The following is an 18249-nucleotide window of genomic DNA, read 5'->3' on the forward strand; positions in this document are numbered from 1 at the left end:
GCAACAATTATTTTTTTCAGATCCTCAGAGTTCTATGCAATGTTGAACTTTCAGTGACCAGTTTGATAAAGTGAGAGCGATAACACCAAATTTAACATGCCTGCTCCCCATTCACACCTGAGACCCTGTAACACAAACAAGTCACATGACATTGGGGAAAATGGCCAATTGGGCCCAATTTGGACATTTCCACTTCCAGGTTTAGTCACTTATGTTGCCAGCGGTTTAGACAATGGCTGTGTGTTGAGTTATTTTGAGGGGACAGCAAATTTACACTGTTATACAAGCTGTACACTCACTACTTTACATTGTAGCAAAGTGTCATTTCTTCAGTGTTGTCACATGAAAAGATATAATAAAATATTGACAAAAATGTGAGGGGTGTACTCACTTTTGTGAGATACTGTATATGCTAATTACATATTCCTAAAGCAAAGATTTTTTTAATGAATGGTTTGGTGACTGTCTCTCTTAGTTTTTTTTTTTTTTTTTTATTTCTTTTTTATTTTTTTTTTCTGCAGTTATCTTTGTTAGTAACATGACTGATTTATAAAAAAAAAAAAAAAAATAGTATTGAAATACTGCCTTTGTATAGCACTCAGAGGGTAGTAGTACAATGCAGTGATCCCATAACAAAGCAACATTGGGCTTATAACAGTAGGGTTAGTACTACATACCACCTAGTCAAAAAAAATTCCATCGTTACCCCAACAGCTGAGTAAGGTTTATACACAGGATTTCCCAAAACTTTTAGTGCCCTACATCTGTAATTCACTCACGTAATCTTCCTGAAGTTTGCACACAACTTTATGTGAAATTATGATCCTGTGATTTAATATTGATTTAGAAACCTTCCAGAAAATGCAATTGCATTTTTCCTTGTCTATAGAAATCAGTGACTAAGGAACTGAGATAACTTGTTCAGAGGTGACCTAGATGCTTTTGAGGTTTTTCCTCAGAACTGGAGTTTAACTTTAAAGTGTTACTAAACACACAACCGTAATATCATCAATATGTGCATGCAGTAAAGCATGCTTGTAATACTTGCTGTGGAACCTAAGGGGTTAATCCTGTGCCTTGTGTAAAAAAGCTGTTTGATCCTGTCTTCTATGATCCTCCCCTTCTTCCACGGTCCCCAATCTCCTGATAAGACAGCTTTTGAAGCCACTCTGCACATGCTCAGTTTGGTGTGTATTGCTAGAGAGATTTTTTTTTTTATCTTGGAAGGGTGCATGTGATCAGCACAGGGCAAGAAGCATTATTCAGACAGAGGGTCAGGGGTCATGCAGCCTCAAAGGACAGTCAGTAGAATGAAAACTCCTCCTAGAAGCTTTAACCAGACACCGATAGAAGTCACAAGACTGCCATCTAATGCTGATGAGAAAGGTATTTAGCAGTTTATAGTTACTAAAATAATTGCATTTCTGTGTACTGTGGGAAACCAGATATAGTGAATGCAGGGTTCTGGGTTTAGTAACACTTAAACATCTTCTATCATGTTTATGTGCATACACTCAACACATGATTTGTTTGCCCTTAGAAACCCCCCCCAAATAATTTGATTGGTCTCTTTATTGTAAAAGGGTTTTATGTCACATATACATTGAACATACATCAAAATTACAAATAAATTCAAAATTCAGTGGTTATTGCATTACATTTTTTAAACTTTTTTATGTAGTATTTCAGCTACAAAACTTTGTGTCAAGTATGTAAATACAATTCACTTAGAGGTAGATACTTTTAAAGTGGCCTTCCATTATTCTGTGCTACAAAACTTTGATTTTCTTTAAATGCTTAAAGAACCACCCTTCTGGGGGCAGCGTACTAAATCAAAACTTCCCTTTTAAATAAAAAAAAATGTAAAGAGAAATGTGAAAAGGTTTAGTATTGTGGCATACCTGAGATACAGGGGAAAAAAAATGCATTGCCGTTTGGCTTTTCCATCCTTTGCATTTCTACTTTTAGCATTAGATGATGCTGTGATTATAGAAAGTATGGGGACTGCAGCACTAATAGGAGGGAAAACCCACAACTCCCATCTCCCCAAAGAGAAAGCCAAAACTTGTGTTGACATTATTCTGGTTGTTGGGTTGGGAACTTATTTGCATATTGAGGTCTTAGGAGGAGACAGAAAGTTTATATTTCTACATTGTGGCCATGCAAATATATATAGCTTTTTTGCCTGAAACTCTTAAAAACACAAAAGTCTAAACTGTAATCCATGTTAAAAAAACTTCCCTAAGAAAGCTATAGGAGCCCCTGGATGCCAGAAGTCAGACCCAAGTAAACAAACACTTACTGGAAATTATTTGGAAGTATTTAGAGTAAATTGTCCTTTTTGACAAATTATTAGTGTTCATTAGCTATCCTGTGACCCAGGCAGTCACATTTGGTTCAGAAAGGAGACGTGACTTGCTGCTATAGGTATATGAATTCATTGGTTGTGCAGAGCAGCTGTTTTCATGCTCTTCCTAATGTGACAGTAGGACAGAAGTCTATCCAGGAATTTAGTAGTGTTAAGTAGTCTTTGCCTCGATTTATGCATCCCTGTTAAGCAGCACGGATGGATTTGATGTCCAGCTGCTCCTTGAGCCGGAATAGCTGTGTCAGGGTGATATTGTTTCCACCACATACTATGATAACCAGAGAGGAGAGATCTTGGCTCAGTTTTCCTTCCTTTTGCAATTTCCCAAAGACGTTGCTGTAAACTGCTGCCAGTGCAGCACCACATGCTGGTTCCACAAGCATCTTTTCATCATCTACAGGAATACAAAAAAAAAGGGTGCGTTAAATACTATATACCATATGATTTTTTTTTTTTTAGGTTTCTAAAAATATTTTTTTACATGTGTAATACCTTACCTAAAAATCTCTCAATGGCAATCACTGCATCCTGATCAGAGATTACTTCGGAGAAAACTGGATGTTCCAGAGCTACTTTTAGTGTTTGAGCTCCCACGGTTTTAGCTCCCAGAGTCTTAGCTACACTGAATAGGAAATATAATGACCAGTGTTAATAGCTTTATTTTTACAGTCATATAAATTATTTCAATCATTCCATAACCTAGGGCTGAATAACCCTTTTGAATTCAAATATCTTTTTCAATCATTCCATAATCTAGGGCTTAAAGTCCATGAAACCAGGTGCTATGTCAGAAATAGATGAAAGAAAATTCCAAAATTCCAACACCACAGGATTAGACCACAGTCCTGAAGATCACCACGTGCTCATGTATGTTAATACCCTTACCGGAACTTAAGACCCCCTGTTAAGGCAGGTCGGAAAGGCATGAAACATGGAAATGGCCACCAAGATAGGGTCCACTCTGAAATTCGGCACCGGGTCCACCACGATACTTCATCAACAGCAATAAACCTCATGTGCTCATATTCCACGAATAAAGGGTAATGATGTCCCTGAGGATACTAACACCTGTGTTGATGTTTATGGTCTCTGGTGACAGTTCGGATTCCGTTATGAACTTCACCGCCTCCGTCGCCCTCTCTCCGCTCACACTCCAGGGAGCATTGGGGGAGACCCGCCCACCTTGGTGCCGGAGTGCCCATCTTCTTCATCTGTGTCCCCGATCAGCATCCCTCCGATCCCCGGACCTGACCCACCTGGAACAAGCCCATCAGTGTTCATGTCATGGGGACAAAAAGAGTGCAGCAGCTGTGAAGAGGAGGAGGAGGCGTTCGGTGAAGTTCATAACGGAATCCGCACTGTCACCAGAGACCATAAACATCAACACAGGTGTTAGTATCCTCAGGGACATCATTACCCTTTATTCGTGGAATATGAGCATGTGAGGTTTATTGCTGTTGATGAAGTATCGTGGTGGACCCGGTGCCGGATTTCAGAGTGGACCCTATCTTGGTGGCCATTTCCATGTTTCATGCCTTTCCGACCTGCCTTAACAGGGGGTCTTAAGTTCCGGTAAGGGTATTAACATACATGAGCACGTGGTGATCTTCAGGAATGTGGTCTAATCCTGTGGTCTTGGAATTTTCTTTCATCCATTTCTGACATAGCACCTGGTTTCATGGACTTTAAGGACTTTATATAGTCTTTTTTCCTCTGATGCATTCATATGTTTAGAGATGTTTGGCGCTGTACTATATATTTTGTTGCATTTTTTGGTTTGATATCACCTGTGTACGGGCAGCCTTCATTTTTCCTGTATATCAAGCGCAGTTATCTCCTTTCTCTGATCATAATCTAGGGCTGAATAACCCTTTGACTTCAAATATCTTTTTGCCATCTCCGCAGTGGCTTCTGCCATGATTTCTATTTTCTATTTCTGATTTTATTTATTTTTTCTTTTCTTTACAAAAATGAAACAGCAATGAAATAGAACTGTAATGGCCTTGTAGGTTGGCAGAATTAGTGAACTTCTATGATTTGTTTAAAAAGGCAAACTCATAGCCATACAAAAGAATTTATATTTTTACAAGTTCGATTAAAGGCAAATAATTTCAATGACTCACTGTACTTTTCAGCATCACTGCACTGCTTTACAAAAGCTTGAAATTGTGTTCTCTCGGGCCAGTTGATTCAGGCAAAATGAGTACAATTAATTGTGGACTTTTTCCTGCGCCAATCATAAAAGTGGAGAATCTACTTGTAATTGATTCATATTCAACTAAAGGCTCCCATATGACAGTCAAAATAAGTACCAAATTCAGGTACTATGGGATGCACAACCCTAATAAATTAAACAAACCTTCCCTGACTGAGCCAAATCCTTGGTTTATCACACACTTCCCCTTCCAGACACTGCAGCTCACAGTGGAAGGTGGAAGTTGTCAGAGGCAGTGCTATCAATCCAATGCAGTGGCCAGGACTAGGTTTGGTCAGGTGCCGAATGACAAAGTAAAGACTTGTGAATCAGCAGTGGTAATGCTAATAGTCACTTTGACTGCGATATTTTTTCATCCCACTATAGTGCAGGCAAGTAAAACCAACATGAGAGGGACAACTCTGCTCTGAATTCAGGAGCAGTGCAGCATCACAGGAACCTGCATTAAGTGGATGTCACTGGCAGGTCAACAGGTATTTGTGGGACTTGCAGGGGGACTAAGAAAACGGTAAATGTGGATTGACTTTTAAATAAGTACAGCACATATTTTTTTATAGAAGGTTATGGTACTACTTAAGTTTGATGGTTTACCTGGATATTTCGGGTAAGGTCACGAGTTTCCTAGCTTCCAGAGCAGCATTTAAACTATGAGCTCCTTTGGTTTCCATGGCAATGATGGGGACATCATCCCATCCTACTTCCCGCAGGCCTTGGACCACACCACAGAGCATACCACCACCACCTACTGACAGGGCAATAGCTCCAGGTTTTGAAGGAAGACTTTCTTTAATTTCTTTCACTAGTGAAGTATGGCCTTCCCTGTATGAAAAAAAGATCACTGTAATACCTCTGGTTTGGAATGAAACAAAAGAATCTCTTTACATTCTAAATGGAACAGACTTGTTAAGTTAAACAACATGGCCTAAGCTAATGGGCCATACACACTATAAGACTTTTTCCTTTAGACTTACCAAAACCATATAATATGAGGTCAAACCTAAACACTTTCAATTTGTATGCAATCTGGCAGGCCCTTGCACTGCATAGAAAATGTAAATCTGAAGGAAATCTAACCACAAAAGTTGGATAGTGTGTACCCAGCTTTAAGCCCCGTACACACGCGTCGAAAATTGGCAGGGAATTTTCGGCCAACGTCCGATCTGCCAATTTTCGGCTTGTTAGTATGATGCTTCCGACAACCAACTCCGACTTTTCGGCCGAAAAAAATCTGGTGTGCAGACTATAAAATTTTTGTTGGTCGTCAACACAACGGCCGATTTTCGTGCAGTCAGTACAGATTTCGACAGGGAAAAATCTGATGAGCAAGTCTGGGCATGCTCAGTGAAGAAAAAACACAAAGAAAACAAACCAACACATGACATCACTTCTGAAGTAGATTTTTGTTGGCCGAGAAAATTCGTGTGCAGTCTAGGCACATTTCAACCAACAAAACACAACTTGGACAAAAGTCGGACGATCGGTCGGCCGATAATCGTTGCGTGTGTAAGGGGCTTTAGGCTCCCCTCCAACTACCAGTTGTGGAACATTAGGCTTGGTTCACACATGTCCGGCTACGATTTGCAGGCCGGAGTCTGGTGCAGTTTTCTTCACCTGGTTTGGGTGCAATATTTACTTGAACTCGCACCTAAACCAGACCCAAAATCCCACAAGACCCTTTTTAGAAACGGATGGTGGCTGCCTCAGACATGTGTAAACTGGCTCCATTTAAAGCTAGTCAGATTCACAGGTTATGTGAATCAGATGCAGTTAAAAAAAAAAAAAAAGGCATCCAATTCGCATATATGTGAACTGAGCCTTAGTTGTAATTTTATGAAGCTACATAGCATGGCATGTAGAAGTGAAACCAATTAGATAAACTAAATTAGCTGTAGCCTAGGAATTGTCCATCATTGCTTAATTTGTTCATTACATCTCTGTCTGGCGGCATGATCTCTTCAAAGACAATAAAATTGACTGCCCCAGAGGTACAACTTGTCTGAGAGTTTACTAGTAACTAGCAGTTATTAACTGTAATATTTTGCAGGGACTAAAGACCAGTAAAGTTTCCCAGTGCTTCCATTCCATTCCACAAGCAGAAAAAAAAAAATCATGTCAAAACAAATATGGGACATCCTTATCCTTCCCTCACCACCAGTTCAGCTATTGACCTGGAACCTGTACTGCTGATTAATTGTCCTGATGCTGCACTGGCGGCATGCTTGTTCCAGTTGAAAAGAAAAAAACGGTGACAGCCCCTGAATATGCACCCTCAAAAACAAGTTGGCAATGGCAACTCCACACCGAGTTGCACAGACAACCTTGATGTAGCGGAGAGAACACAAGATGGATTTTTCTGAATGATTGCCACTGTATCCCAGAGGTAAGGCTGGATTTCGGGCTGTCTGTGTGTTTATTCTAATAGGGGGTGGTGGTCATATCTTCACACAGTTTCGAGTTACGCCATTGAGAGATTCCTTAAACTTCATCATACAAACAGATTAAATGACAGTCTTCTGATCCACTCATTTATAGCTGATTTGGGGAGAATTTTTAGATCAATGGGGCAGTACACATCAGCCAAAAACAAGCATTTTCAAAGAAACAAAGTAGACCAGTGGGTTGGAAAAATCATTACCCCTTTGTAAAAGTTTTCTCCAGTGTGAAATTGGGCCTCCGATTAAGGTAGAAGACCATTCTGAAGACTTTGAGACAACCAGATTGTGCAACCAACCTTTATCTAATTTCTATGGCAAATTTAGGGTCTTCCTGAAGTTATCATGAATGTTATTGTACCAATGAAAACGCCACTTCTTTGTGCAGAGGCAGACCAGTATTTCTCAAAAGGAATGTGTCACATTGACCCAAAAATTTCACTCCTATTCAGTTTCTTTTCAACACATCCATGACATGGAAAACCCTCACCACTGTTGCCATCTGTCACTCCTAATTGTAGCTCTTTCCTTTCATCTACTAATCCCAAATACTCCATTTACACAACTACCATTCTACCCTGTCCTATACTCCTTTGTCTTTGCCTTCATTGCATAAGACTTTGTAACATACTTTAAAAGATTTTTAAATTTAAAAATTCTATCACCACAAATTTTCTAACTGGTCTTACAGGAAACCTTGAGGTCACAAAAAAAACATCAAATTAAACTTTCAATGCCTGCACATAGCTTTTTAATCCAAAAATGATCCTCATCCCAGGGAAGACCTTCCCATGCTTGGTACAAACTAAACATAGGCCTTAACCTCTGTATAGGCTTGGAGCAAAGCCATGACCCCTTCTATTGAAAAGATGAGTGCAAGAGTCTCAAACAGTAGAGACTCTTTTCTTGCATTCGGCTGTTGAATGGCGGGATAGAACTAAGCTTAAAGAGAGGATTAGTTCTGACTTGGGGGCAGATGTCAATCCTATATACAGAATGCAACAGGGATCAAGCAGTTTCTTAGAATAAACAGAACATGATCTGAAGACTGAATAAAGATAAATAGAGGCACTGCAAGGTGCTTGCACCTGGAGAATATTGTCTGAAAGTTTATTTTACTTGACAGATTAATTTCATTATAGCCAACAAGTTTGAAAGGTTGCTCATCAGTCTTAAAGGCTACCTCCACCTTTACATGTTTTGCCGTATTTAACTATGTAAAAATGTTGCTAGGCAACCCTCCCACCCTCAAAGCGCATCTCCTTTATTAACGTGCATGGGTTTTTCTCCCCGCAGCAGCTGTCATATTTGAACTTGGCTCCTCCCACATATTTGCATCATTCAAATAGATTTGTGAATGAACTACAATTCCCATCTTCCATTGTGACAGACAGACCTGTAGTTCCCAATTGAATACAAGTGTGATCACCACACTTAAAGTCCATTGACACCCCCTCCAGCCCTCTAGCTGAAAGCCTGTACAAAAAGTATAGTAAAGAGCTAGAAGAAGAGTTTGCAAGAGCCTGACATTGTACCCGTGATCTACTGATCACAGGTGCAATGCTTTGCAGGCTCCTACAAATAAAAGATGTATCATTTTTTAATTTTTTTTATTTTACCTTTTTGTAAGAATTTAAAAATTTTAGGAAAGTTTTTTTACTGCAGAAAAGACAGTCTCTTCTGTTCCCATCCTGGTGTTCATCTTTACAGTGGACACCGAGCTGCTAGGTATCAGGATGAATTTACTCATGTGCGGTTAATCAAGATCTTATATGTATAATCACAATCTATAAGGTTACTGTTTATTACAGATATGTGTACCTGACAATTTTATTCACTGACAATCAGTATTAGTTAGTCAATAATTTTACCATATTAAAGGATCATCAAAAGGGGGGATATACACCCATCCTGGGTTATTCTTCACCAACTCTTTAGCATGCTCAATCGTCTCATCCAGTATCTGCAAATCAGAGTAGACACAATGTACCTTTGTAAATTGGATGACTTGATAATGTGTAATAGAATTATGTAATCACGAAAAATACATACATTGTTAAAATTGTCCAGGATTATATAGCTCCATGGTGATTAGAGGCCAGAGGGCCCCATATGATTAATTAATGCTGATTAGGCTTGACTATGAAACAAAAGCAATTAGAAGTACAGTATTATATACATGCACTGTATGTTCCTTTTTACCCTTCATCTATGGGAAAGAAGAATGACCATGTTGTCAGAACTTTCAAAGCACTGCACATATACAGTAGCTAAACAATATAGTTGTGTAATTGACACAGTGCGGTTAATTTACTAAAATTGGAGAGTGCAAAGTCTTGTGCAGCTGTGCATGGTAGCTAATCAGCTTCTAACTTCAGCTTGTTCGATTAAAGCGGACGTAAACCCATCGATTTTTTAGCGAAAACAAAAAAAAACACAGCATTTCTGGCATCCCGGGAATCTAAAGCCCCGTACACACGTACCGTATGTCAGCCGAACGATCGGCCGTCTTTTGTCCGATGCTGTCCTGTCGGCTGAAAACTGCAAAAGACTGCACATGAATTTTGTCGGCCAACAACAGCCGACTGCAGAAGTGATGTCATGTGATGGTTAACTTTCCGTGTGTTTTTTCTTTTCTGAGCATGCCCAGTCTTGCTAATCGGCTGTTTGTCGGCCGAATTCTGTACTGACTGGCGAACAATCGGCCGTTCTGGTGTTGGCCAACAAAAATTTTAATGCCTGCACACCCGATTCTGTTCGGCCGAAAAGTCGCTGTCAGTTGTCGGAAGCATCATACTAACAAGCCGACAATCGCCGATCGTTCGGCGGCCGAATATTTACGGCCGACAATCGCTACGTGTGTACGGGGCTTAACTGTCACATTGGTTGTGCTCTCAACCAAACTGTTAAACCATCCAAGGGCTGGTGTCATAATTGATCCCATGTGCAGCATCATGGCAGTGGAAGTTTAAACAGAGGCCAAGGTGGCAGCTTCCTTGGCTAAAAACAATTGGAGGGTTTACTTCCACTTTGCTTTGACAATAAAACCTGGAAGCGGATTGGTTTCTATGCAGAGCTGCACCAGATTTTGCACTCTCCAGTTTTTAGTAAATCAGCTCTGTTCAGTGGTTCCCTGGCTTTGAAAAGTGGTGGACATTCCAAGTGCTGGTGGTTTTGACTTTCAGATATAATGTATTAGGGTGTCTGTAGAAATATCTGACCCATGAACACTATTTTGTGAACATCAGTGCATAAGCATGACATCTTATAAGAGCCAGGAATTTTTAAGCACGAGGGGTGCTCCTAGCATTTTTGCCTTATATAGGGGACCAATTGGGAAAATCCTCTTGATCGAACAATCATTTTATTGCTATGGTCACCCCAGATCTAGGAAAATACATCTGAACTGCACATTAGTAAGTTCCAAATCTGAAACAATGATTTTAGTCATTTGCTTAAAAATAGTATTGGTCGTTGACCTTCGCAGGTGTTGGGACTGTATTTGAAGAACCTGAAGCTAACTTGTTAAATACGACTGATAGAGAGTTTTGTTATAGAATAAAATAAGAAGTGTAACTGCTTTTTAAAAATTATGTAACCAGATTGTATGCAATACGGTCAGTTTTTGCAATTGACAAGTGTAAATAACGGCATGTCAATGCCTCATTTTGTCTTTGTGACTTTTCATTCTTTGCAGTAGGATGTAAAAGCTTATGCATCATCCCATTTCCTAGAATCATATAAGCAAACTGTCCTTGTCCCCCCCCCAACATGCAGACACTTGGTGAAACCTAGGAGTTCGGTATAATTGAAAATAGAGTGTTCATCTTTCAATTTTGCTAGGTCCCTTGTCTCCCTAGGTCGAGTCTCCCTAGGTCCACAGCAATGATAATTAAACACTCTATGCCCATAATCCCTTTTTGTAGATGCAAGTACCATGGCCAATTTTAAAGTAAGCTTACCTCCCCCACTACGCACACTGTTGCTCCTTCATCCTTAACTCTCTGAATGGTAAAGGCTGGAGTAGTGGTAGGAACAAGGATGGTGGCAGGAATGGACAGCATGCGGGCACTGTAAGCAGCTGCCAGGCCAGCATTACCACCTGTAAAAACAAACCGTTAACCGAAAGCTTGATGCATGTTTAGTATACTGTAATCAATGTACCAAGGAACATCTAACAAACTATTCTTTTATGGAAAAAAAAAAAAGACACAAATTCTTTGTTCCACTGGGGTTGATTTACTAAAATTGGAGAGTGCAAAATCAGGTGCAGCTGTGCATGGTAGCCAATCAGCTTCTAACTTCAACTTGTTCAATTAGGCTTTGACAAATAATCTGGAAGTTGGTTGGTTTCTTTGCAGAGCTGCACCAGATTTTGCGCTCTCCAGTTTTAGTAAGTCCATCCCAAGCTTCCCTGGGGGATGTTAAAGCAGACATCAACCCAAACTTTTGGATAGCGTGGGGAAGGATTAGAACCTCCTTCAGGTTTTTTTTGCTGTTTATCCTCCATTGAAGGGGAGTTTAAACTGTTTCCTTTCCCAGGTAATACTAGTAGCATGGAGAGGAAATGAGAATAAAGGTACACATTGGCGTCGCATAAAGAAATGTTTTACTATCAGAGGTTGTAATACTTTCCTACAGTACAAAAGTAGTATTTTCTGTCCCAGGGGGCACCAGTCATTAGAACAGAAAGGGATAGAAGATATTTTCAATGGGGACACAGACAGCAATATAAACCCGACAAAGGTTCTAACTATTCCTAAAAATATTCAAAAACTAAAAAAAAAAAAAAGTTTTTGGCTGCTTTCAAGCTCCTGGAGCTTATAGTACAGTAGGATGAAGAATTATATTTAAGATTTAGACTAACATTTACTTTAATACGGGTTGCAGGAAAAATTCTCGATCCCCCCCCCCCCAGACAGTGCTGATGCGGGAATTCCTCCGGCTGGGCCATTGTCTTCTCTCACAGCAGAGGGGCAGGAGGAGCTGTCCCCATGGGGAAAAGATATAGCAGCCACTAGCAATAACCACAGGTAAAACCCAGCAGGCTGGTTGTATACAGGTTGATTGACCAATCAACTTGGTTGATTTAGCCTGCCTATACACAGTTCATATCTCATCCACAATTCAAACCTAACAGTGCTATAACTGTAGATTGAATATACCCGGAACGTGCAGTGCCAACAGTTATATTGGACTATAGAAACAGAATTTAAAAAAGCTAGGAAACTCACCTGAGGAGCACACAAAATGGGTACAGCCACGTTCTGCCCACTGCAAGAAGAGAAGACGGTAAACAAACTAAAACTCTTATTACTGGGAATTATTGCAATATATACTTTTTTGCCATTTAGAGAAGACAAGGTTTGTCACTATTGGACTTTAAGAATAGGATATACATCTCAGAAGTGCAAAGTGCAATAATGATTTGCAAAGTACAATATAGTGCATAGCAAACAACTTTTACCGCACATCAGTCAACACAATGCAAAGCTGAATGCGGATGAGTTTCTTAGCAGTTCTACCCTTTTTTTGTTCCTATCTTGTTGCTGAACACACCAGAACATTGGCTATATAAAACTATTTAGCAGAATATTGAATGGGTCAAATAATGGCTCAACGGGGATCAGGAGGGGGTCTCAGTAAATCATTACAAAAAAGTTCTTTGCTGTAACACTAATTACATCTTAAAGTAGAACTAAAGGCAAAACGTTTTCCTTCTTTTTAGATAGAGCAAGGGAGGGTTGGAACCCAGTCAGATTAATCTTCCTCATCTGTGTCCCATTGCAGAGATTTCTGTTCACTTCCTATCCCATAGTCAAACAGGAAGTGAGAGGAAATCCCTGAAAATTAAGGGAATGTCTTAGGGACCCCCAGAACTAGTGTTCCCATTGGGAAATTTCCCCTCTATTACTTTTCTGGGGACAACCCAAATTTCTTGATTATCTTTTACTTTTAATAATGGTAAACAGGACAAAAAGAGAGGGGGAATCTTCCCAATGGGGGCACAGACAACAATAAAAACTGACAGGGGTTCCAATCTCCTCCACGCTATCCAAAAATAAAATAAAATATTTGCCTTTTGTTATAGGTATACTTTATGTCATAAAATGGCATATGGACCTGTAGTTTCAACAGTAGTATAAAGAGATAATGTGAGGATAAAACCAAAATAGTTACATAGTTAGTTTGGTTGAGAAAAACCACAAACAGTTTTGCTTTTAGATGACTGGATAATTAAAATCAGGATACCCAAGTATGTGAAAAACAGTGCTGTGCCACTCTTTTACAATAATGCTTATACATATAAACAATACAAAAAAAAAAAAAGAAAGAAAAAAAAAATCTCTGTCTTTGATAATCACTCCCCTTTGTACTGTGCTTTTAACAGCCTCTGTGTCTTTGTTAGTTCACTCCACACTGTGCCGACAACACTAAGTGTTCCTTTGTTCACTTTCTATCACCAATTGTGCTCAAATACCAGATGTGCTCCCAACTTATTTTTCACCTATATGTTCCAACAGGTCAAAACATGCGAAAGAAACACACTCCATAGTGCTCCATCACTTGAAAAACATTACCATTTGTCTACTGGGTACTTTCACCCCCTTCCTGCCCAGGCCAATTTTCTGCTTTCAGCGCTGTCACACTTTGAATGACAATTGCACAGTCATGCAACTGTACCCAAATTAAATTTTTATAATTTTTTTGAGACAGATAGAGCTTTCTTTTGGGGGTATTTAATCACCATTGGGTTTTTAATTTTTTTGCTAAACAAATGAAAAAAAAAAAGAACGTTAGTTTGTTATAAAATTTTGCAAATAAGTAATTTTTCTCCTTCAGTAATGTGCGTAGGAGGCTACACTGATGAGCATTAATGAGGCGGCACTGAAGGCAGCACTGATAGGTGGCACTAATAGGCATTGATAGGCAGCACTGATGAATGGACACTGGGGGGAGGGTATGATTCTGGGAGGACAACTTCCAGGACACTTCTCTACTGCTGGATTGCGTGATGGCGTCCTCAAAACCTGATGTGGCTTATGCGTTTCGAGGGAGGACCCTCGCCATGGCGATTTTGGCTCTGAGGAAGAGGGTCCTCCCTCGAAAAGCGTAAGCCACATCAGGTTTTGAGGATGCCATCACGCTATCCAGCAGTAGAGAAGTGTCCTGGAAGCGAGCGGTGCCCATTTCCTATATGCTTGTTCATATGCTACATTTGTGAGTATATTGTACGCTACCCTTCTTTGATTTTAATAAACTTTTAAGTGGTAATGCACAAGGTCGGTGCGCCCTTCTCTTGTTGTTTTCAACCATCCCTCCTACCCACCCCTTGTCCCGGCCCTGTCTGCAGGAGACCTGCATGGCATCAGTGATCTGCTGATGCAATGCTTTACAGGCTCCTGCAACAATATAAAGGCACATTTTTTTACCTGCAAAAAAATGTGCACTTATCCATTAAAGCCACAGATATTTATTTAACTTTTAAAATGTTATGATACATGCTTTTTATTATCATATTGGATTATTTTACTGTGTTAGGCCCCTTTCACATGATCGGCCCGATCAGGTCACCCATTTTCCTCTATGGGGAGGTGGATACACCCATCTGGCTTCTGATCCGACAAGATCCGCTGAAAACAGACAGATGGGGATACGTTCGCCATTCTTCTAGCAGGTGGGATCGGATGAAAAATGAACATGCTTTTCATCTGATCTCCCCATAGAGGAGAACGGCACTCTGACAGGTCTGTCTCTGCAGTGTGAGCAGAGACGGACCTGTCATCCACCTGCTTAGCAGGGATCAACGGAACGATCCCCGCTGAGATAGCAGAGTCTGCCGAGCAGATCCACCCCGTGAGAAAGGGGCCTTATTAATCACAGCTGTATATGTAAAAGCATTATTAGAAAGGAGTGGCATGCAGCACTGTTCTTTACATGTATAGATGTAGAATGGTGTTAGAGTGACACTGGGGTTGATTGCAGCAGTGGCGGCCAGTGCGTTGGGGGTGCAGGGGCGCCGCCCCCCCCCCTATCCATGTGTCCTGCCCCCTAATCTACATGCGGGGCGCCGGACACATGGAGTTCAATGGGGCTTTTTTTTTTTTTTAATCACCTGATTAGAGCCAGAGGCTCTAATAGGCTTCAGCAAAGGGTGGACCCGGGGCGCAGAGCAGTGCGCCCCGAGCCCACCCATTGTGTGACAATAGCGAATGAAAATGGCATCTCTGCATTGAAAGGGGGCACGCTGGTCTCTGTGCATTGAAAAGGGGGCACGCTGGTCTCTGTGCATTGAAAAGGGGGCACGCTATACCTTAATTACTGAAGGCCCCCTTTCACACTTTTGTGACCTCAAAGTCACGCAATTTTTTACAGCATTTTTTGCCGCAAAGCAATGCCTATTACATTTTTCTGTTTGCGCCACCCCCCCCAAAAAAATTTTGAGCACCAGCCGCCACTGGATTGCAGCAACTCTGTATTTATATAAGGCACTTCTAGTTTAGGGTGTAGCTGCATGGGAGTAAAAAGGGTTGGTTTAGGATACCCAAGTAAGAGCTCATGCACCCAGATGCATTTGGGCATAGACCGCCTGATTTGGTGTATTTCTGTACCTGGGAGTGACAGCTGCCGTCATACTGCTGTGGCCAGTAGTCCCACAGAAGCTGCAGATGTATGCTTTTTAGGGCCGCTCACCCTTCCTTCCCTGTATGTGTGTAACAACCTAAATCAGCAATGATAGGAGTACAGCCTCAGCATCTGTCAGTCTGTCATTGATTTGTAGAGGCTGCTAGTATGGCAACACCTGTGACTCCCACACAGAAATGCACTAAATTCTGTCACTGTACACCCAAATGGGTTCATGTGCATGAGCTCTAAAAATTCACACTGCAAAGAGAACATTCAGTCATAGCTTATTGCAAGGATATGCAAACTGTGGCCCTCCAGCTCTTGCAGAACTTCAAGTCCCATGAGGCATTGCAAGACTGACAGACACAAGCATGACACACAGAGGCAGAGGCATGGATGGGACTTTTAGTTTTGCAACAGCTGGAGGGCACAAGTTTGCATATCCCTGGCTTAATTAAGGAGGTGGCGTTGTGCTCCTTTTTTTCTCCTGAACATTACTTTATATTCTTTGCAAAGTGAATTTTCACTTTGTTTAGCCTCATAAGTGGAAATGCATTTTGAAAACTTTACTTCAAGCAAACTAGGGGCCACTGCCTCTGCTTTCAGTAGTTTTGCCATTACACACTGGCAGAGGCACATTGAAGTTAATATTCCTAATTTAAAATTCAAATTGACACAAAACTTCAAAGCAGGTCAGATATTTATTCATTGGCTGTTTACTAACCGTCTTACACAGATGTCCAATGCCACGAATCTTGAAAGAACCTGTTGGCTGAGCATTATCAAGTTTTAGATAGACTTTGGTGCCGGACAGTTTGGACAATGGCACACTGTCTCTGAGGGGGGTATTCAGATGAAGACTTCTAATCTCTGCCATCTTGACCTACCGAGCAAAAAAGGAGAAAAGTTCTCATTAGTGGGGAATGTGGCCAGCATTCCTTCATTAGTACAGCTCATCCACCTAATGAGAATGGACAAGCTGCTCTTTTTACTTTATTATTTTGGCATTTAACTTAAACATTTGCATTGTGGTTAAAATGTGTTTAGGGTCATGCTCTGGTGGGCGCGAAGCATGTCTAAACGCAACACAAATGTTATATTTTGCAGCTTAGCTGTACTTGGATGTGCATTTTATTCTTTTCTGGCTTTTTTGGGGGGGGAGAGAAGGGTGAAAACAAACTACCTATCCATTTTTAACCGATCCGCCGGACGGATGGAAAATAGGACTAGCATGTGTCTGGTTTTCGGATTGGACAGCGGTGGATGCCAACAGACACGTCACTGCTGACATTTGCTGCTCCATAGGGGTGAATGGGGGGTCCGATCAGGTCCGCATGAAAAACTGACAGACGGATCTGATTAGACGCTCATGTGAAAAGGCCCTAAGGGTGATAACTCTCACTCTCACTCATTATACTATCTATGGAGAAGCAGCATAGTAACCCTAGGACAGGACTGCAATAATCCCTCCTTCTCTTCTCCATACCAATACCACGGAGGGGGGTAAAAACACACAAATTGGGCAATTTGGGCATTGGGCAATTTGGGCATTGGGCAATTTGGGTCCCTGTTACAAACATCCAACTTACAAATGGAAGGATACAACAGGAAGTGAGGAGAAATCTACCCCTAGGGAGGGAAATTCACTCCTGTAAGAGTTCTCATGGGAAAAAGGTGTCCCCACTGAAGCTTTATCACTAATTCCATGTTTCCACAACAGCCCAAAAAAATCCAATCGTCATAGGGACAGAAAGTGAGGTGAAATCTTCTGAACAGGGGCACAGACAGCAAAACAAATGGTACAAGGGTGTTAACCCTTCACTATGCTATCCAAAAAACATAATTTTTCTTTTGGCTAGGGCTACACTTAAAAAAATTTACCGGTTCGAACTTACAAATTCAACTTAAGAACAAACCTACAGTCCCCATCTTGTTTGTAACCTGAGGACCGCCTGTATAGATATTTAATTCAACATGAAAGTGTATCCAAACCTAAACAAATACATTGCAGTGTGTCTGTGTGTGTGTGTGTGTGTGTGTATGAAATAAGAGGTAGGGACCTTAGATTGTAAACTGCTTGAGGGCAGGGACTGCTTTGGATGTACAATATATAAAGTGCTGCATGGCAGTGCTATATACAGTAAGTATCTGTAATAAATACATAATGCAGCCACTGTATTTGAGGACTGGTAAGCTATTGTACAATAAATTGAAGTTCTTGGGTTTAGATGTGCTTTAAGGTACAGCACTAGACAACCCTTGCAATTTGAGATATTTTTTCTCACAATGAGAATATTGGACAAATGATCGTCTTGACCTGGTCACTCAAATTTTTTCATACAAATACCATACTAATTACATGAAAATCATTTGTTCCGTTATCTTACGAGAAATGTGAAAAGAAATAGGGTGCACTAACCATACAATTGTGCACTAGCACTGAAAATGGGGAAAATAAATGTGATAAAAGATATATTTCACATATGGTTTTTAACACTGTATGATGATCACTATAGTATTTGGGACAACCCAGATGGGTTACATGTTTACAATTTATGATTGTGTTGAGCGCACTATATCTTTTATCACATCTTACGAGAAATTAT

The 18249-nt window shown here is 40.6% G+C and overlaps 1 protein-coding gene across 1 annotated transcript; it reads right to left on the reverse strand.

Moving 5' to 3' along the window:
* Window positions 1–2357: 2357 nt before the first annotated feature.
* SDS (serine dehydratase) lies at window positions 2358–16522 on the reverse strand. Its single transcript, XM_082274350.1, has 7 exons — window positions 16368–16522; window positions 12250–12289; window positions 10978–11117; window positions 8887–8978; window positions 5175–5402; window positions 2866–2990; window positions 2358–2762 (listed from the first exon to the last, which is right to left on the reverse strand). The coding sequence occupies exons 1-7, from the start codon at window positions 16518–16520 to the stop codon at window positions 2554–2556; spliced, it is 987 nt and encodes a 328-aa protein (XP_082130476.1). The 5' UTR covers window positions 16521–16522; the 3' UTR covers window positions 2358–2553.
* Window positions 16523–18249: the final 1727 nt, after the last annotated feature.

Source organism: Pelophylax lessonae, assembly GCF_965119305.1.
Source record: "Pelophylax lessonae genome assembly, chromosome: 1".
In the NCBI taxonomy this organism is placed as follows: Eukaryota; Metazoa; Chordata; class Amphibia; order Anura; family Ranidae; genus Pelophylax; species Pelophylax lessonae.

Bases quoted from the DNA above. Each gene is read 5' to 3' on its own strand.
- SDS (XM_082274350.1), bottom strand. From the start codon at position 16,520: ATGGCAGAGATTAGAAGTCTTCATCTGAATACCCCCCTCAGAGACAGT. The intron at 8,979-10,977 runs GTAAGCTTACTT...TCTGATTTGCAG, and splicing joins CAGTGTGCGTAGTGGGGGAG to ATACTGGATGAGACGATTGA. The intron at 2,991-5,174 runs GTAAACCATCAA...TTTCCTATTCAG, and splicing joins ACCTTACCCGAAATATCCAG to TGTAGCTAAGACTCTGGGAG.